The 21290-nt window shown below is 53.9% G+C and overlaps 4 protein-coding genes across 4 annotated transcripts; 3 read left to right on the forward strand and 1 right to left on the reverse strand.

The window, feature by feature from the left end:
* Positions 1 to 2882: 2882 nt before the first annotated feature.
* COL26b_002956 (uncharacterized protein) lies at positions 2883 to 3239 on the forward strand (the record flags this gene model as incomplete). Its single annotated transcript, XM_053175862.1, has 1 exon — positions 2883 to 3239. One exon carries the CDS (start codon positions 2883 to 2885, stop codon positions 3237 to 3239), a length of 357 nt encoding a protein of 118 aa, XP_053040291.1.
* A 6219-nt stretch (positions 3240 to 9458) lies between these two features.
* On the reverse strand, positions 9459 to 11419 carry COL26b_002957 (uncharacterized protein; the record flags this gene model as incomplete). The annotated part of the gene is made up of 2 exons (XM_053175863.1): positions 9459 to 11266; positions 11341 to 11419. The coding sequence occupies 2 exons, from the start codon at positions 11417 to 11419 to the stop codon at positions 9459 to 9461; spliced, it is 1887 nt and encodes a 628-aa protein (XP_053040292.1).
* A 2407-nt stretch (positions 11420 to 13826) lies between these two features.
* COL26b_002958 (uncharacterized protein) lies at positions 13827 to 16047 on the forward strand (the record flags this gene model as incomplete). The annotated part of the gene is made up of 4 exons (XM_053175864.1): positions 13827 to 14021; positions 14214 to 15110; positions 15167 to 15447; positions 15501 to 16047. The coding sequence occupies 4 exons, from the start codon at positions 13827 to 13829 to the stop codon at positions 16045 to 16047; spliced, it is 1920 nt and encodes a 639-aa protein (XP_053040293.1).
* Positions 16048 to 18273: 2226 nt separating this feature from the next.
* COL26b_002959 (uncharacterized protein) lies at positions 18274 to 20449 on the forward strand (the record flags this gene model as incomplete). The annotated part of the gene is made up of 5 exons (XM_053175865.1): positions 18274 to 18511; positions 18574 to 19070; positions 19143 to 19590; positions 19638 to 19717; positions 19775 to 20449. The coding sequence occupies 5 exons, from the start codon at positions 18274 to 18276 to the stop codon at positions 20447 to 20449; spliced, it is 1938 nt and encodes a 645-aa protein (XP_053040294.1).
* Between the last annotated feature and the right edge of the window lie 841 nt (positions 20450 to 21290).

Genomic DNA, 21290 nt, shown 5'->3' on the forward strand with positions numbered 1-21290 from the left:
GCAAGCTAGGCCCGACGCAACATTCCCAATTCCAAGCCCACCATCAAAGTCTAATTCCACTTACATACAATGGGCAGCTCTCGTCCCACCACTTCGCCTTTCAAGTGTCCTCAACCCAGCTGTCAGTCAACCACCTACAGCACAAGATCCAACCTTGCTAGACACATGAGATCGAAGCATGGTCCAAAAGCTCGGATGGCCTGTGGAGAAGAGCGCGCGAACCACACGTCCAACAAGAAACGACATGAACGCAATTGCAAAAAATGCAAGATCATTGCGACGCAGCAGGGCAACATGACCTCTACTTCTGGACACGACCATGAATCGCCTTCGGACTTAGAAGCAACCTCAGTCTCGGACTCTGCTTCAATCACTTACAATAATGAGCTGGACAAAGAGCTCTTGAATCTGCTGCTCTGGACTGATGAGACCTTTAGCTACGCCTTCTATTGAAGAAGTTCGTATCGGTAATTCGCAATAGGCACACGGTTACTAACATATTCGATAGATCAGATCAATAAAGAGGTATTTCCGACCGAGTCAAGAGTTTGGGGTGGGGGAAGGAGGGGGAGGGGGGTTTTCAGTTTACGTTGGGCTTGCGTGATGGGGGAATGTGGCGACGAAGTTTAGGATGAAGACAGTGATCTCGGTGACATTTGTGTGGGACGTGGAGTTCATGCAGGCTTGATGACGTGGCGCAAATTCATTTCAATTGTCATTGGTTACCTTAGGCCACAGCATTGATACAAAATATGCCACAACTTGGGATTATTGAGACGAATGCTAGGATCTCACCGTCAAAAAAAGATCAAACTGGGATCGCTCCCTGTGGATCACGGAGCTCGCACCGACCCGGCGTCAAGTGGACCCCCCATTTATCGGCACGGTGTCCCGTTCAAGTGGGGTCAGCGGAGTTCGTCTAAGCTCTATTTAACCTCATAATGTCTCTCAAAAATCCCTGCAATAGTGATCCGCGCGTACATGATAGAATGGCGATCTGAGGAGGAGCTTTAGAAACGTGCTTAAATATAGTATATCTGCGGAATTGTTGAATTTTTGGTGAATTGGGGTCCTCTGATGAAAGCCAATCAATAGTAAGTAGTAAGCAGTGCCATGAGCCCAAGCACTTCGGGTGTTCGATGACAAAAAAGAGATCAGCAATGTCCACATCATCACAGGACATTGCAGATGGATACAATTTTGGCGCTGATTCTGCGTGGGTTCTATCAACCTGCGATTTCGGAGGAACCTGGTAGGTCTTGTCGCGGTTCAAATAAGCTCATTCGCTTACTTAACTACAATGATGTTGTTGGCGTTCCACGGTGATACCGCTAGCTAGTTAGGGCCTCCATGGACCAGCAATCATACCAAGATGCCCTGCAGATGAACCACCGAGCCGAATATGAGGCTGCTTAGGTCTCGGGGATTTGAGACCATCCTACGAAACTAATATTGTTCAGAGTGATGGCTTCAGGATGTACATGTGGTAAATCAGCCACAGGTATTTCAAGTGGTGTTGGCTATGCTGAATGACGCTCCATTTCCGTTCATTCCCCCTCACACTTAGTTGCCTTTGATCACCTTCCATGATTACAACCTTTGTTCCTCATCAGTCTGTTGACCGCTCTCAGGGAATACGTACGGGGGAAATGATTGCCCTTGACTAACCAGATGAATGTGCGGGTGAACTTATTGGTAGAAGTGACTCCCAAAGGATAACGCGAATGGCTACGCGATGCAGGTACATCTTCTCCTGGGCTCTTTTTGGATTGTGGAACGTAAGTACCTCCCGTTGTGAGACTTTTTGGGATTTGGGAGCCAGCTCCCACTTAGAGCTTTTTTTGGCCTTTGCAGTGTACCTCCCACCAGGGGTTACAGGCGGCGGAGCCCCTGACCTGCCCGCCAAGATGCCAACACCCCGGGCTGCGAGCCGCCCAGCTCAGTGATCCGTTTTCCCGCTAGCGAGTCTGATCCTTGCTGTATTTAATACGCAATACCTTAATACTACTTGGAGGAGACCTGAACTGGAATTGTAGGGTCTATGTGACGCTTTCTTTTTCCATCTTCCAAGTGAGAAAAAACGTTCGAAGAACGATCAAGTGGAATGATGCCGACTGGATACAAGTGCTCCCAATCTTTCTTATACATTCGAAGTCATATCAGAGAGTGTTGCCAGCCAAATGAACCTATGGATAGAAAACTTCGTCACCTTTCAAGCCCCGCCGCCATAGGCAAGCTCGTTACGCCAATCCCCGGTGGAACAGATCGTCGAGCCAGACCGTCGGACACCGCGTCAGGTACGGGAGCGTGAGATCGTTGGTGATAACCTTCAAAGTGTTTGGTGGGGACAAAAGGCCGGCAGCTGTGACCTGCCAATCATGCATCCCGCGGAACTTCAGGAGGGGCCGGCCGGGCTGCCCGATCCCCTGTCGAACCATTCCATCGGCGTCATATAGGTACCGGCGAGGGTTCGTGGCAGGCCCGCTGAAGCTAGCCGTCTCTGTCGACGAGGCATGAGAATCGTTCCTTCCATCCGGCTGTGGAAACCTTGACGACGAAGACGGCTTTTTGTCACCTGGAGGGAACGTGTTTCGGACCTGATGTGGTTCTGGGTCGGCCAGCCCTTGACATGGGGGGTTGGATCATTGATCAGCGGGGAGCCCAAAAGACACCACAAAGATCACAACCATATGTACCGAGTGTCAAACGCATGAGTATAAAGGGGTCTACTGACGCAACGTTTTATTCTAAGGTCTTGAACTGCAGGACTACATCTCATCGAACAACTATCTCCCTCTTGCCCCCCATAGCGTTCGTCACGCCCTCCTTTCAGCCTTCAATTATCTCCTGTCAAGATCCAAGTCGACATCTACCGTTTAAGCATGGTCTCTCAAACCTCTCACGATGTTTGTGACCGATGCTCGTGGCGGCCTGTGCCTGGCATTCGAAGATCTCTACGAGTTCACAATGCCAGCCACCACCGTCAGGGGTTGGAGATGAAGCCCAACCAGCCTCCGCACAACCGAGCCAACGGAGCCGGAGTTGGCGAGTCAGTCAATGGCGGCCTCGAAGGGTTGAATGAACAGCCTGAGGTCATCAATGAGAGCATTGAGGAAGCCAGCGATGAGAGCAACCGAAGCACCCCCGAAACAGAGGCGGGTGCTGGCATGGCTTCTGATGTTGGCCGCAGCTACCAGAACAACTTCTACAACAGCATTGTGTACAACATCAACATGTAATCCCGCCTTTATTCCGTCACTCTGAGGGTATTGCGGATGGACGAGCACGTTGATATAAATGCGGAGTCACGATGGAGTCTTGAATTGGATAGAGTGCAGGGCGTAAGGAATAGGGAAGACAGTTACCAAAATAGGGAAGGTTGAAATTGGGGGCAATAAATGCAGAGGACATGGACATGAACGGACAACAACTAAGACGCTTTCACTTCTACTCTTCTCAACCGGAAGAAGTATTTCAATAATACATTACATTACAACATCAAACGTGTGGCAGAACAAGACTTTCCTGCCCAATGTGAGTGTTAAATCACGGTTTCCCAAGCCCACCTCAAATGCAAATTCGCTTTGGTCCGGCCTCTCAACAAGAACGCGCGGGGACAGTGCTCAAGTCTATTCTTTACAAATATCCTCTACGCAGACAGTGCCTGATGGGTCATGCCCTCCGCTCATGAGACAAACAGACTCCGACAAATGAATATTTCACCGCCTATTCGAGATCCAAGAGATCTGGCAAAATTATGAGAGCCTGCGCTACAAGGGTAGCGTACGTGGCGCCATCGTCGCCGGTCGTTATTACAGGGTCCAGGGATGCTTGTCTGCATCCCATTTCTGACGCAAGAGTAACCGCCGGAAATCTTGATCAGGGCGGTCCAAAACTGCACATCATTGAGGAGTGGTAGGTGGAGTCAACGGTGTTCGGCCTAGCAGGTATTTGAAAAGACGTCTACCACTGTGAGGAGAGACCGCAGTTCTTCATTGCAATAAGCAATGTGGTAGACCCCCCCTAATGACGAGGAAAAAGTGTTAAAAGTCGGAGCCGGAAGCCGCTCTTGGCCGGACTGGGTGGCATTCAAGCAAGTGTCAATAGGGGGCGGGAGGCCAAAAACGCAGCCGCTCCAACAGAAGCAAGAAAAATTTTCATTCTGTAATCTTCCACAGGTCATTTTGGCTTTCGGTGCCTTCGGGGAGAACGCCTTGAGTTGGACTCAGCCAGGACCCCTGTCAGGTACCAACAGCACTGCGTACGCCTATCTAAGCACGACAGGACGTGATTTTGAGAGCCCTCAAGTCGCCCAGGTTGACTCAGAATGCAGGGTATACGTGCGCTGTTGGTTGCCTTCCCTTCAAGTACCCTGGCATCTTTGTACACAGCGTGAATCGCGGAGGCAACAGTACTCCAGGGTCTCACGGGGATTCATCTCCCCGCAACGACTATGCCAATCCGACGAAAAGAAGGGAATTCGAGGGCATCGAACCGTCTGGCTTGTGACTGTTGGCCGACATTCTGGCTGAGGATACGACCAAGAATTCGAATGCAACATGATTACCATCTCACAAAATGTGATCGGTCGGAAGCCACTGTAATCCGTCACAAGTTCAGTTGCAATGTCATTATTCACCCTGCATGTATTAGCCCTCTTCTTCGTGCCGCACGACTGTGAGCCGTTCAAGTCAGGGGCTGATAGCACCTCACAGACAGTGCCATTGGGTACACCTTCCAGCAAATCTTGAACACAGACCGCTTGATGGTGCTATGAGACCACCTTGGAAGATTCACAAAGTACGAAAGGGGGGTCGGTGATTTGTGAGATACGTGCATACCACTGGGTGCATACCACTAGAACAGCAGATTAAGACCGGAATAACTGCCAACTGTCTATCAGAATGAGGCGAGCGGCAAGGCAAAAGTGGACATCAGTTGGTAATAACGGCCGCGCAGCTCATGCCCCCCTGCTTTGGGTGTCACATCCTCACTAAGGACGGATGTATGGATGGGGCTACGTTGAGATAACACGAGTTACGGGGAATGAGAAAAGGAAAGAAAGAATGACGGATCGGTTCCTACATCAAGGTGCGTTCACGAAAAGCGAATGCCAAGTGGCTGAAACCTGTCACCACTGTCAATCCTGACAGAAAACCGGTTGGTTCACGGTTCTTATCCAGCTCCAGCCTTCTCCTTGTGAGGTTGTGTTCTCCGAGACAGGCGTGCGAGAACCTGTCAATCCTTTCCCCAGGTCTCATCTCGAAACGGCTAGCCATGCAACGGTGCGAACCAGTCTCTCTAGTCGGCAAAATCCGAGATTGAACGATTCCACGTCTGCCATGCCCGCCCAAGGTGACTGATGCTGCAGCCCCGACGCCACGTCGGAGTCGGTTGCCAGAACACGAGGCGACAGTTGGTATCTGACCGTCTTGGGCATGAAATCGAGAAAATTTTTCCAAGCTCGGTCAGGAAAATCTGCGAATTGATTCTCCTTATGCTTTGACGGTCGTTCATCGCGAATTCGCGAGAGATATGTCGATGCTGATTGCCGAAAGAACCCACCTCCAGACAGGTGGAAACTCGGGGGCGAGACAGTTCAGATGCCTTGAAAGGGCGTGTGAAAGATACGAAGTGGAAGGGGGAATGGTGAGAGAATGGGTGGGAGAATGGGTGGGAGAATAGGTGGGATGATGGATAGATGGATAGATGGATAGATGGGAGGATGGATGGATGGATGGATGAATATATATAGAGGACTGTCAAGGTCGGGTCCTGGAGTTTACGGCCATAAATGCACTCCGGTCCAACACAAGGCATCCGGGCATGGAAGGCTGCCGCTGCCATTGGGTATCGTGTGAGGTGCAGGAGAAAGTACATATGTCACTCTCGCATCATGACCAATGGTAGGACCAATTCAAAGAAATTTCTGATACACCATGGATGCTTTTTCCATGCTCGCCTCGATTTCCATCTACTGCTTCTCAGACCCCATGTTTGACAACCTGGGAGCAGGCGGAATGCAACATAGAACTCTTGCCCGCATGCACAGGAGGACACACCCGGCATTAGTGGAAGATATCAATTTGATCGGTGCCTTGTGGTTGGTCAAGGAGCAGGCGCAAATTGATTTGTGACAACATGGGAAGGCTAGGTCAGCTAAGAAGAAAGGAGCTAAACCACAGTCTCGGTACATTAACTTTCATTTGACAGCGTTTGCGTCGGAAAACACCTTCGCATGTCGTCTTCTCTTCCAGCTAAAGTGAGAATCGGATACTCGAAACAGGATAGTCAACCCACTACTTCCTAGTATCAGGTGGGTTATATGCAGCAATGACTGACCCCAGAATGTAACCTTTGATGTATCTTGAAGTTGCGTTGGAAAAAGAAAGGAGGACCAGTATCGAACGTTTGGTGTATTCTTGCCCAATGAGTCTTGACCTTGCAGGTTCAACGGTGTGAATTACAAGGCAACCGGATGTATGTGCTCTTCACGCATATCCACCAAGGAACAGATTACGCCGGACAAGATCAACTGACAGGGTGTTTTGCCGTGAGACTCTCATCGCGAAGCTGGAGAGATCGCGTGCTTGTTTTTCAAGTATAAATAAGACGGCGCGCCCTCTCGATGCCTCCTGAATAAAACCAGAGATCTAAAGCTGTCAAGTATTTCGGTGCAGCCTCATAAACCCCTTTCCAAGCATCATCGCCGTCTGAACCAAGCATACCCGTCTGCTTCAATGTCTCAGCCGGCCAGTACAATGCGGCGGTCCAACATGTGCTCCCAGCCGAGCTGCCCCTGGGTGCTCGGCTCCGACGAACACAATCTTCGCGCCCACATCCCTGAAGCTCACGGAGAAACAATGAACCTGCCTTGCTGCGGGAAAGTTATGGGAAAGAACAACGACGACGACATCCGGCGCCACGAAGAAGACTGCGCCTCCTCAGCAGGCCGGGCAGAGCAGTCTCAGGCTAGCAGCTCCGGGCCCGCCACCAACAGCCGAAGCGCCGCTGCTACGCCTCTGGCAGAGGCTGAAGACCACCATGGCAGCGAGTCTTCCAGTGAGGCTGGGAGTGTGGACGACGGCGACCCCCAGGGGTTGATCCACATCAACATTTCCATCGAATGCTGCGGTGCTCACCGCCGGAAGAACGCTTCGGCTTAAAATATCCCCGGAAACGTTGCGTCGCAAGAGGTCTTGTGGCGAGAGAAGATGTGTGATGTAGAGTAAGGATAGGTCGGGAAGTACATGGTACTGATTGTGAGACTGGTGCTGTGTTTTGAAGGGCGAGGAGGAAAGGGGAAATTGTAAGCTAGGAAGCAACGAGAAAAGGGGCGAAGCGCTTGATATTTTGATGGTCCGTTCTTTCAATCGGAAAAGCAGTAAAGCAAAAACATAGATAGGATTTCACTTCATAACGTCCCGCCATATCTTTTATCATTGTCGAGCACCCGAGGGTAATGAGCAGACTTCCCACGACCTCCAGAGACATGATCTCACTGAGCGTATACGTGAAGGCGGTATAGAATGGAATCCTCGAGGGAAGGAGTAGTAACGTCATGGACGACCATACGGAACCTCAAGGAAAGGCAAACTTGAGCAGAAGTGGTGATGGTGAGGGCTGGTCGTGTGAGAGGCAGGCGGCAAGATGAACAAGGGGAAAGAAGAAACGCAAGGGGCACAGCAGATCAACTCCCGCCTCGCATTCTGATCACGTACTTTTCTCAGCACAATAGGCGCCGCAGGCGAACCAGTACAGAGACAGCTGCTAAAGTGTTGCCCCCGAGCAAAGCTCAGCCTGTCTACGCTAGCTCTGCTACGAGCCACAGCGCCTGGGAGCAACCACGAACCACCGCCTGGACAAGGGGGAGGATGAACCCCATTTGCAGACTGCTTTGGTGAAGGCTGCTCGGGCCATATCTTGACCACCACCAGGATGCCAGTTGTGGGATGGCCGGGCAGACCATGGATGTGAGCTATCAGAGCAAGTACTTGCTCCGGGGCAGGCGTCCCGGCCCCTGATTGCGCTGATCCAAGCCGTTCGTGATGCCAATCATTTGTGATGATGATGCAGAGCTAAGATCAGGGAGGGGAAGAAGAAACGGCTGGAATTGCAAAACCTCCCGCCCCCGAGATTAGAAAGCATCCAGGACGGGTTCTATGCAGTTGCAAGCGTCCTAGCTCATGGCACGTTGACCCTCGTGATGCCTTTTCTTGGTGGTCTACCTCTAGCCCTCAAGGTCCAAGACGCCTTGCGCCGCAAATAGTCGAGGCCGGAAAGCCCATGAAAGCTAGTCAGCCTTATTGACCGCTCTTTCTATTTTGATCTTGCTTGGCCGGTGCGAAGATGGCCGCACTGGGGAAGCTCTTCTTGAGCGGCCGCATGTTTTCCAGGCCTCCAGAGCAGTCGAGCGTACTGGCGTGCAGCGTTCGGCTGAGTTTGGCTGCCACATGGACCTGGGATCGACAATTCTTTCCACGGAGTGTTCAAAACAAGCACTCGGGTAACGCGAATACATCTATGCTTCGAGCCAACCGTTGCAAAGTGAAAGATAATCCAGCCCTTGAACGTAGGGCCGCGGGCCTTCGCCAAAAAGACCGACGGTATGCTGAGAGTACAGTCGCCACCGGTGGCCCGGATCTTCAAGTTGGCTACTGAACAGAGAATCTGAGCATATGGGGGTTGCTGAATTCAAAGTGTAAAAACCCGTCTCTTGGCCAGTAATGTCGGTTTCTGTGACCAAGAACAAGCTGGTCGGGTGACCGCGTGCTACCCCCTAGCTTGTCAGTTAAGCGCCGACGAACGACTCATGAAAATACACAGAATTCCAAGACCGACGGTATTCTAAAATGCAACCCGTTTTCTTGCTCTGATGGGGGTGGTCTTTCCTGTGCGGCCGGTCTGTTAACGAATGAAGACGGCTCAGGGGTTGCCATCATGAAACCAACAGATGACAGCATCCGTCCGAATTAGGAAACCGGTCACCGCCGAGTCTGCCTCGCCATCAAGAAGATTCTAGCAACTTTTTTTTTGACGATGCCGAAGCGTTTTTGGCGATGCGTCTTGATGTGGGAGAGAAAATCGGCTGCCTCGTTGCCTAATGCTGCGCTTTTGCGCGCGCCGGGAAATGAAGTTATCGGGGGCCGCTGCGCCCCCCTTTTTCCCACCGCAAGAACGGCTTTCTCAGGCAGAGACGTCCGCCCGCGTCACAATGTCTCGAAAACTAGATTGGTATTGATCGTACGGAGGCCGGTGTTATCTGCACCTTTGAAAATTTTCTCCTCGCCCTGATTGGGCGACAGTGTCGACCAAACCACCGCCGTGTCGTTGTCTCGACCGCCGCCGTGTCGTGTGCAGTATCCTCCACGGCAAGTCAACCGACGGTAAGTAAGTGTCCCTTCGATGGGTTATCGTGCTGCCGTTTGAGTCCTTCGTGCGTCGTGCCGTGACTAACTTCACACGCGTACCCCGCCTAGCTTCTTCACAACGTCCTCGTAAAACCGCATCGAAAGCCTCGCTGCGACCGGGTCATCAGTCTCGATCTCATCGTCCCCCAGTCCGAGCTGGTCTCCGCCAGCGATGCATTTCTTTGTCGCCTGTTCGAAAACCTCACCCAGACTCGCGCCGATCTCAGCCATCTCGTCGTCGACGAGCAGGCCATCCCTTACTCTCATCGCCAGACTCGGTTTGCGATAAATATCGAACCTCAGAACCTTGTCCACCGGCTTCCAGTGCGCCAGCTCGACGAAGAGAACGCCGAGGCTGTAGATGTCAAACGTCTTGCGGAAGCGTTCCCTCTCCGCCGGATTCATCAACTGCACCTGGGGATGCCGATACAGATTGTACTCGGCGTCGTCTCCGGGAATGTCCGTCGCTTCGTCGCTGCGAGCTGGACGCGAGTAGTCGAAGCCGGTCAGATAGGGCTTTGTGTAGTCGACTAGACCGGCTTTGGTCCGGAAAAAGACAATGTTGTGACTTCGCAGCCCCTTATGAAGCCAGTTCACGGCATGCAAGTACAACAGGCAACTGCTGATGGCGTGAGCTAGCCTGATCCGATCGGTCACGCGAGGCTTTCTCTCGTTTTCGAACAGGTCACGAAGTGACGAGGGGGCCAGCGACGCGTGTACATCGCCATCAAGGGGCCTTTCGAAAACGAGGCCCAGCTTCCGGTTCAAGCTGTCGTCATCATCGGGCGCGACAGGCTCTGATCCTGACATGTCGAAGAAGCCTAGACAGTGAAGTGTGCGAAACGCCTCGGGCTTGGGGCTGTGGTTCAGAAGAGCGGCGAGTTTGCCCACTCTGTCAATAATGACTTGCTTCGGGAGAGAATCGTCGGTGTTGGTCTGACGTTCGTATTCTTTCCATTCAATCCAGACTCTTTTGCTGACGCCGTCAGGACCACGAAGGGTTGCTTCACACCTGGGTTGATCCAAGTCCTCGTGGCCCTCGTCCAGATCGATCGCCTCCCGCTTCAGGACCAGCCGGTCTTGTTGACCAGGCTTTCCCAGCTCCAGCTGCATGGCCGTCGCATCATCAAGTTGCTGCTTTTCCGACTCCATCGACTCGTTGAAGGCCTTGAACTTTGCCAATCTGGATATCAGCTTCAAATCGTCGGAATTGGCCGCCCGTTGGTTCATGGACATGGTAGAGAGGTTCGGTGGGATGGTGGCGTCCAGCTTTACGTTTAAAGCCATGACAAGCCGCCCAAGGTCAGCTATGCGGTGATGTAGCTGCAAGACCCCTCGGTTCGTGTCCTGGACTGTATGATGGATTTCAACCTGCAGCCGAGCATCAAGGATATCGGTCATATTGTCATTGAGAGCTGAAAATCGTGATAGCAACAGCTCAAAGGCGGCCTTGTCGAACGAGACCCAGCTCCAGATGAGGAGGCCCTCTTTGGACTGCTCTTTGAGCTTTGACATGGCTCGCTTGATGAAATTACGCCGCTTTTCCGGCAAGGGAAAGTTGGCCGATGCGGCATCCTTCTCCGGGTTTTCAAGTACAGAATCCTGATCGGTGGCAGGCTTAAGTCTTTTGTTAGACCGTTGGTGCTCCTCAAACTCCTTGAAGAGATACTGGACTTGCACTAGAAGGTCGAGAACGGTAGTTCGATGCAAAATGAAGGTGTTGGACTCGAGAATCTTGTCTTTTTGGTTGTTGTCAAGATCCAGAAGTCCGGACGTCTCACTCCAAGCAAAGAGTCTTTGTTGCTCCATACGCAGCCTCAAGTTGAGAAACTTGCAGTCTTCGGGGAAGTTCCTTGCTGTTATGAGCAATTGTATGCCTGGGTCTTGTTAGCTGACTCGTTCTTTTGACAATAATTAGGGAGTGTATCACCTTGTACGCAGCTGGTGTAGACCTGAAGTCCAATGGATGCTACGCCAATGGCCAAACCCGCCGCGGAGACAGGGTCCATGGTGACTTCTGAGACCTGCTACGAGAGCGGTCAATCCTCTCCTCACAAATCGATGCGGATGTTGGCGCTGCTGTCGAACATGACACGAAAGGCAAGACGAGAGAAGCTCCCTGAGGCGCCGAGTTCTCTTCGAAATAGACTCATGTCTTGGATATCACGCCCTAAAAGGCTCACTAGAGTCGACCGATTGTGACATACCCCGCCCCTTTCTCGTCCCACGGCGATCCAGAGCCAGACATGGCTACTTGGCGCCAGCTGGGGCTAGACGGCGCTCGTATTCGCGGGCTTGGCTTGCTACTGAGCGAAGAGACAACAAGAGGGTGAACAAAAACGCTCGTCAAGATGGTAGCCAAGTCAGGTGACCAAAGCTGGAGTCAGATCGCCCTGCGATGGAGCATGTCTGCCGCGGCATGTCTGACCAGATTCGTCCTCTGCTCTGCACGAACGCGCTTAGTCGATCGGGCTTCCCTGCTGCATCATCATCATCAGCTTGATGACGGATCCGGGGGACACGAAAGGTACGTGTCCAAAAAGTGAGGTTGAATCAACCAACAATGGGCGTGACACGTGAAAGGTGAAGAACAGGCGTGGGGTGATGGGCCCCAAATGTGCATGAATGGCCGATGGGTTTGGTCTGTGCCCCGTCCGGCTGCTGCCGTGTTTCTCCCGGCCGAGTCCGGATTGTATGCGGAGATGGACCGATGGCCGGGTGGTGGGAATGGCTTCATGGCAAAGCGCATCCTACCAAGCTCAATCGGCGATAGCTATTTGTACCTGACAGGTGCGATGCCAATGTCGTGTCGTGTGTGTGCAGAGACCTGACAGGTCTGGGCGGTGATGACCGACAGCCGTGACAGCCGTTTCTTTCAGGCGAGATACGCAGCGGATAGGAAGGCGCGGTGGCTCCCATGGACCGTGCTTTGAGCTGCCCCTGCTTACTTGAGCAAATTAACTCAGCTTGAGGTGGTTGGAGTTGCGAACCGATTCGCCCATTCGTTCTCTGAGTTTCGACTTCTTCGATGACTTGGGCCCGGGGCATCCCGACACCGTCACGCCTCCATTGTCATGCTTGGCCCGGTATGTCGCTTTGGATAGATCGCTTGGCGGTCTGATTGTCCGCTGGTGCTCAATGCCCTACACCATCAACTCACAGATGTCGAAACGACCTCTGCATTCAGGTTGACGCTGGCGATACTCGTACCGACCAATCACGCAAAGCCGTACGCAGCAAGGTTCCGCACAAGACGGTATTGAATTCGTCTTTTGTACATCTCTGCTCATGTAGCGTCCGACTTGCCGCGTGGCACCAAGGAACTCTAAAGCTGCTCACAATTGAGCGGGTGGAAACGCCCCGGCTGATTCCCTACCTACCTTGCGCTTTGGCCCGTTGTACGTTATGTATAGGGCTGAGGGAGGGGGGAATCGACTGCCATGCCAGGCCATACCCGTCGGCAACGCTTGTTTAGGACGCTCCGATATCCGTGGCTTCATCCTGGCATCGAGCACATGGACGCGCCTTCGACTACACCGGCCGAGAACCGTCGTCTGGTCTGCCCTTGCTATGCTATTGTCGATTAAGAGTCATTATCGGGCTCGGTCTTGGCAGGTGGCTGATAGCGACGTCGTCTTTCTTTATAGATCCATCATTGTATTAAAAGCATCGGCCGCGTCTCATGCGAGACCATGATGGAGGTCTCTCGAGTCATCCTGTCAACGTTACGCCGTCGTCATCTTTGCCCGTTTGCTCGCTTAGGCTCTTCTTTCACCAGCTTAGACGCCGCTGTCCCCGAGATCGTTCTCCACTTCTCCCACAAGCCACGGCAGCTCCTCATCCCCGAGAGTCTCGGACCCTTGCTCACAAAGCTCGCATCACCAACACACCAACAACAACGACGACACCATCGGGCGCAAGCCACGTTGATAACACCCGGATCCGTCCCGCGGCAATCTTGACAAAGAAGGTCGCGGTATAGGTTGCGGCGCACGGCCAAACCTCAGCCACTCGGCTCATCTTGACACCATTGGTCGGCCCCTGTCCAGCGGTCCAGGGTGGAGGGGGTATTTGGACGGGTTCAGCCCATCATAACCGTGCACAGCAACTCAAGCTGTTTGCTTAGGTTGGATGTTTGGTACCGTACCTACCTGTTCTGCAAAATTGAGGGGGCACGTATGAGGTGCTGTTAAATACTGTCTGCCTGGCCTGGACATACCCCAGCTCGAGCAACTTTTCCTCCTGCAACCACCCATCGCCAGTTCAGCTCAGCTCCGCTCCAAAGCAAAAGTCGCAACAACCCCGACTTCAATCACGGGCGAGCCCGATTCCGAATCGAGTCTGAACATTCCCGGTCGTCGGTTCCGACCCTGAAGGTCTGGTCTGCGGCAATCGGCCGTTCGATCCCCAATTTCAATGCAGAGTTCCTTGTCCCCCGAAGTCCCACCGCCTCCGGGCAGCGTCCACAGCAATGGGTCGCCGAACAACATGAGCATGGTCGCCGACTCCAACTCTCCCAGCGACCGCGACTCCCCCAACGCACCCTCCTCGGCGACCAGTACCCAGGGCCAAGCACCCGTCGTCGCTGTTCCTGCTGCATGTCTCGCATGTGTAAGTTCTAGTCCCCCTCTCTGCTCCCCGCTGGCCGAGTCATCCATTCGCATGTCGTCCATTGCGATTGGCGGAACAGTCTGTACCCCTTCGAACCAACCCTCGCTGACCCCAATCTTCCTTCTGCAACAGAGAGGCAAGCACCTCAAATGTGATGGCCAGAACCCTTGCTCGCGATGCCAAAGCTCGCAGTCGGAATGCGTCTATGTCGCCTCCCGTCGAGGCTACAAGGGCCCGAGGAGGAACACTGCCGCTAATCCCAATAAGAGGGCGCGATCTTCGTCCCCCACATCTACCGTCGCTGGTGCTGTCGGCGACAGCTGCCCGATGCTTCTTGGCGCCAATGGCACCTCCGCCGCGATGCAGAACACAATGGCTCCGTTCAACCCCGGCGTCGTCCTCCCGGACACCCCGAGCACGACCTTTGGCGCAACGCCGAACCTGACGAATCTGCAACTATACCGATCCTTCGGTGCTGCGATTGGCTTCAATTCGAACCAATTGGCACTGAATCAACAGCAAAATGGAGTCCCTGCTCAAGTGCCCGTGCCGACCCTCGCAGAACGGTGTCTAGACTCATTCTACCACCATTTCCATGCCTCCCACCCATTCGCCCTCCCTAAAGAATGGCTTCTTCGTATAATGCGCGATACAAACGTGGAGCCTCTTTTGGCTGCCATTCGATGGGTTGGGTCCCTCTTTCTCGAAATCGGGCCCGCCCGCGCTGGCTTTTTGGATGAAGCACTCCGGCTTGTGCAGGATCCCACAACGACCAAGGACGGTTTCTTCGTGCAGGCTCTGATTCTCTTGATTGTCGCCCTGGATGGAAGTTGCCAACAAGAAAAAGCCCGGGCTCTGCTGGGGGAAGCTGAGCGTATTGCCATTGAGCAGGGAATGAACACCAGAGAATATGCTACACAGTATGGCCGAGGCATCCCGATTCTGGAGGAGAGCTGGCGGAGGACATGGTGGGATTTGTTTGTGGTCGATGGCATGGTAGCTGGAGTTCATCGCCAAACGAACTTCCTCCTCTTTGACGTCCCAGCTGATGCTGCTTTGCCGTGCGAAGAGCACCAGTTCATGTCAGGGGTAAGTGATGTTTTCTGCGAATACTCACGAGTAAAGGCTGACAAGGTATATTACAGAACATCCCCCCTTCAATGACTCTTGCGGAACTGGAGGACCAGGACTTCTCAGGAGAGGAGCGAGAATTTTCTTCCTTCTCCTACCGCGTTCTCGCTGGGCGAAACTTGGGCAAGTTCATGCGAGTTCCGCCCATCTTCGGCCCAGAGGACGAGAACTTGGCGCGGATCGAGGCACTCCTTACAAACTGGCGACTCCATCTGCCTTCGTCTAAGAAGGACGCGCTGAACCAGAAGCTTCAGTCTGACGAGATGATTTTCCAGGCAAACATGATGACCCATGCGTAAGCATACCAAGACCACCAGCAAGAGGCTCCAGTGACTAACCTACCCTCAGGACATCCATCATGCTGCATCAACCACACTCACAGCTCGATTCGTCGCCTGCGCGATCTGTCACGTCCTGTGCCCCGCACAGGCCGGTGCCATCCGGGGACTTGTTCAACTCCCACACCAACCACACCATCACCTCGGCTGGCGAAATCAGCAAAATGATCACGCACCGGGTGCCTCTGCTTTCACACACTCATTTCTTCACCTGCGTCGTCACGCTCTCATCCATCGTGCACCTGAGCAAGTGGGCATTGTTCTTCATCCCACACGACGATGACGAATTGCGACAACAGATCCGCTTAAACATTGGGGCTCTGAACAAGCTCTCGGCGGTCTGGAAGGCGGCAGAAAACGCCTCGGGGCAGGTCAAGGGGGTCGCACAGGAGATCTACCGCACAAAGAAGGCGTCGCAGATCAACCCATCTTACTGGCAGGGCTTCACGCAGGAGGAGGTGATGAACAGCATCGCTGCGGATGAGACCATCATGCACGACATTGAGACCGGGCTTGGGTCCATCCCGATGCCTAACCTCGACAGCCTCGAGCCTTGATTGTGGCGAAAGAGGGGCTTCGGCAGCACATTCAATTCTCGGCCGGTTCACCGAGACAGTACAAACCATCTCTTTCAACAGCAGCGATCAGGACGAATTACAGGGGCGCAATAGACGCGAAAAGGAGGGGTGGCACAATTTCTGTCATGTTCTTCTATATGTCATTTCTTTATGGATATACCAGCCCACACGGATGCGGGCTTGAAGCGGGCGCCTAGGACGTGGCTTGTGAGGCGAATCTCCATTCTTGGGACGACTCAGATACGGCGGTAACAACTCTGCTCAGATACTTCCATCTTTGCTTAATATGACAAAAGGCCCCCCTGACGGGTGGCCACAGGCTTCATTTGTCAGTCTGTTTTGATTTGGACAACCTTGTTTCAGACCATCGCTGTGTTTTTCAATGATCTGATTAACCTCCCGGCCATCGAGACGTGTGGACGCCGACGGGAACTAGCTGTCGGGGAGCAGTCTCAGATGTGGAGGCGCCGCCGCGGCGCTCGATAGCTTCGCGAGAAACGAAACTAAATCTGGGGCCTTGATGGACCGGTTTTTGCCAAGCAGATGCCTGGCCATATCGATGAAGCTCGTGCGAGCGCATCTCCCGGGCGTCCCCCACGTGGTGATCTGAGGATGTTCCCGTGGGCCACAATCCGGGGGATTGCTACGTACTACCTTGCAGCCCTACAGCAATGCAACCTACCCTTCAAAAGGCGGGTCACGATCTTGTCAAGAAGGCAGGTGACATGCCGCAGTGAACCCCTTCGTTGCATTAGCCGCATTTTCTGAATTTCAGCCGCAGTCCCATCTCCGAAGACGATTATTTGTCAAGCGTTCGCGATGTGAGAGGTGGTGATCATTCGGACGTCCCGAATAGGCTACTTTGGCACTGGCACTGCAGTCCAGTGCCGGCGTTGTACAACGGCAGCGCATCTTGGCGATCCCCGGGGTCCCCTAATATCCGCCAACAAAGCTAGCCCCGGTTCGCTCTTGCAAGGAACTTCGGTTCAGCTTCGCAAAATTCGGAAGGAAAAAAAAACACAATCACGGGCTGATTGAAGACGTCCCCGGCTGTTGATCCAATCTTCTATCTTACCGTTACATGTGCCGCAGCAGCGGGACGCCGCCTGGCCGGGAACCAGGGGTTTTGTATGTGGGTAAGCGGACACGGGGGCTGGGGCTGGGGCTGGTGGCCCGTGGGAGGTGCGGCGACCCTCTCGGCGTCCATCGCCACGATGTCGTCTGAACTTGCCCGCTCACCTCGGGGATCAAAAGGAACCTCACCCCACGCGCATTCCCGCCCACACAACACACACGGTCTTGAGTATTGGGTACCGTAGCCCACTCCAACGGACGCAATGGCAGGCTATCAATAACACTCCCCCTGCCGGATCTCGGCAGTGCCAATCACAGATGCAGAGGAAACAATGGGTGACATCGCTGCTGACGGTGCGGGCCATCGGGAGCCGCCCCCAAACCCTCGACATCCACCACCACCACCACTCACTACCAGGGGCAGTATGTGTGTGGTCCGGGCATGCCGCCAAGGAGGACGACCTCGCCTCCCTCCCCTGGCGCAGCCTGTAGGACATCATTCGGGGATTTTCTCTTGTACCCTTCATCCGTTGAGAGGCCAGGGATTCGTTGCAGGTTGTGGGTGCACAGCATCCCGGACGAGGGATTCGATGCTCCTCTTGCCGGATTTGGCGGTACGAGAGGGTAGGGAGATGGAGAGAGTGGGCTCGGGATGAGACACCACAGCAGTAGCTAGCCTACTTTGCCTACCTACCTGACTTACCTTTGCCCTACCTTATCTGTCTGCCTGATTCTGCTCCTGCACCATGTATTTTGTGTTTCGGCGGCTCTGTTGAGAGGTCAAAAGTTAACACAGTAGGTCGCCGATTACCACGTCTCCTAGTGCGTGCCAGCGTTGAAGCCTATTACAACGGCCTCAGAACGTGGCCATGCAGGCTGCCGGCCCGCGGGCTGCCATGTAATCTCTGGCTTGGCGGAAGTCGGTTCGGTTCCTGGGAGCCATGTATAATTAACATTATCCCCTGTCCCATTTGGTGGGTTATAATCGATGTACTATTCCCTCGAGTCTCTTTTGTTATCTTTTAATCTTTCATATGACGTCGGGAGAAGAAAGACTGTTTCTCTGTTCTCGAGTACTTATATACATCACAGCATTTCTTAATCAAACCTGCCAGGAAAACTTTGGAAGACATGGACGGTAACAGCAGCGATTACTACGAGCCCAGGAAGGAACGGAACAAGATGACGCGCAGCGACGACGAGGGCGTCTACCACCATGACGCGGAGATGATGGGTGCAGTGGACGCCCATCTACTAAACACCTCCGTCCAGAACATCTCGTGGGAGGGCATCGAGGTCACCGTCAAGGACAGGGAGACCAAGCAACCCAAGAGCATCGTCCATCGTGTTGACGGGCTCGTCGAGGCTGGTACGGGCTTATCACCAATTTTTCGTCTTGCGGCGGTTGAACCACTAACACCACACCACCAGGGGAAATTTGCGCCCTGATGGGACCCTCGGGCTGCGGCAAGACGACCCTCCTTAACGTCCTCGCCGGACGTCCCACCAATGCTTCCGGTGTCGAGGGCTCCGTGCTGGTCAACGGCGTCAAGCCGTCCCGCTCCGAGTTCCGCCAGATATCCTGCTTCGTCGAGCAGGAAGACGCCCTCATCGGATCCCTGACCGTCCGCGAGACCCTGCTCTTCACCTCGCGCCTCTCGAGCACCAGCTCCCTCCCCCGCAGGGAGCGTCTCGCCAGGATCGACGGGCTGCTGGCCTCGTTCGGTCTCAACGACCAGGCCAACACCATCATCGGCACGCCCATTCGCAAGGGCATCTCCGGAGGCCAGAAGAGGCGCGTGGGCGTCGCTAGCCAGCTCATCACCAGCCCCAAGATCATGTTCCTGGACGAGCCTACCAGCGGACTGGACTCTGCGGCCAGCTACGAGGTGATCAGCTACCTCAAGAAGGTCGCCCGACGAAGCAACGTATGTACCACTTTCATGTTGGCAACTTTGCCCCTTCCCATCACAACTGACTGGTGTGTGTGAAACTTCCAGCTCATCGTCATCGCATCGATCCACCAACCCTCAACCTCGACCTTCAACCTCTTCGACAAGCTCATGCTCCTCTCGGGCGGCAAGACGCACTACTTTGGCGGCGTCGACCGCGTCGTGCCGTACTACGAGTCCATGGGCATGCCCATGCCCGTCCAGGTCAACCCGGCCGAGCACCTTCTCGAGCTCGTCAACGTCGACTTCGTCAAGGACAAGCGCCAGGCCGCCGCGCGGCTGCAGGCGATGCACGAGGCCTGGAGCGAGTCGGGCTCCGCGCGCGACCTGAAGACGGCCATCGCCGACGCGCAGCAGAAGAGCAACCCCGTCGTGCTGAGCGACGAGGAGAAGAAGCCCGGGCTGCCCAGCCTGGTGCTCACGCTGCTTCACCGGAGCTTCATCAAGAGCTACCGTGACGTCGTGGCGTACGGAATCCGGTTTGCCATGTACACCGGTATGCTTCCCTTCTCCCTCACTACGATCTTTCTCTGACAAGTCCAGGTCTTGCAATCATGATGGGCACGGTCTGGGTCCGCCTCTCCACCAGCCAGGAATCCATCATTCCCCTGACCAACGCAATCGTAAGTCCTTTTAGACGACCGCTTTTTCCAGGCCCGGTCTCGACTAACAAGCTGCAGTTCTTCGGCGGCGCCTTCATGTCCTTCATGGCCGTCGCCTACGTCCCCGCCTTCCTCGAAGACCGCTCCCAGTACGTCAAAGAGCACCACAACGGCCTCTACGGCGCCACCGCCCTCCTCATCTCCAACTTCCTCATCGGCCTGCCCTACCTCTTCCTCATCGCCCTCATCTTCTCCGTCATCTCCTACTGGCTCTCCAACTTCCGCCCCGCCGCCGACGCCTTCTTCGTCTGGACAATGTGGCTCTTCCTCGACCTCCTCGCCGCTGAGTCCCTCGTCGTCTTTTTTACGTCTCTCTTCCCTTCCTTCGTCATCAGCCTCGCCCTCGTCGCCTTCGCCAACGGCCTCTGGATGTCCGTCAACGGCTTCATGGTCAGCCCCACCATCCTCAACTCCTTCTACAAGTACGTCTTCCACTACTGGGACTACCAGAAGTACGTCTTCGAGGGCATGATGCACAACGAGTTCGCCAAGCGCGTCTACGACTGCGGGAAAGGGTGTCAGTGCATGTACCGCACCGCGCTCGAGGCCCAGTGCAAGATTGCCGGGCAGGGCGTCCTCGACACGTACGGATACACCGAGGAGCACTTTGGGCGCAACATCGGCATCATGATCGGCATCATTGCCGGGTACAGGATCGCCGCGTGGATTGTGTTGAAGATCAAGAAGAACTGAAGGGGGGTTGGACCCGCTGGTCGGATAACCTACATATGGGTGTCTTGGTACTGCTGCTGCTGCTTTTTCTTGTCGGAGATCATTCTTGGTTGGTGTTGTTAAAAATTGGCTATCCAGAGGTCTAACGGAACCAGACCTGTTGGTAGACGGTTGGTTGCAAAACAAAGTGGGCGTTTGGTTAAGCTTTCTGCTGTAAATTGTAATATCAATAGTGTGTATTTACTACCCGAAAGAAAAATTAAAATAAAAAAAATCTTGCGGAAACGTGAAGGCGTGATTCTCTTACTGTAGACTGACACACCGAGACGGTCCTATTCGTGATCGGAGTTTGATGGTCCTCGATCAGAGAGCATAACTAAGACTTAAAGTTAACTTGACCTAGGGGTTGGTGGACTGGCATCCAAATGCCTGAATGCCGTAGTGTGTCAGAGTTGAGAGACAGACCCCATGGTACCTCCTTTTTGCTCGATCTCTCTACTGTCGACCCCTTACTTGTCCGTCGCCACCACCATGTCTCCGCTTGGCATTCTCACGTACTAGATATGGATAGTAGTCCATTGAACTTGCAGTATTCAACATCACAAGACGAAACCGACTGCCGCCATGAAGCTAGTCAACAAAGCTGAAGAAGATGCTTCGATAAAGACATCGCGAGTTGAGCTCGCCCGATACATTGATATTACACGTCTGTACATGAATACACATACTGTCATAGGCCTTGCGATCATCAAAACACGATCAACGCCGGCCCAACAGGTACGCCTGACCCCACAAACCAAGCACCTCCCGCCATGCCAACTTTTCATTCCAATCCTTTGAAGCCACCAGAGCGGATGATACA

This window comes from Colletotrichum chrysophilum, assembly GCF_026319265.1.
Source record: "Colletotrichum chrysophilum strain AFK26 chromosome Unknown scaffold_15, whole genome shotgun sequence".
Lineage (NCBI taxonomy): Eukaryota > Fungi > Ascomycota > Sordariomycetes > Glomerellales > Glomerellaceae > Colletotrichum > Colletotrichum chrysophilum.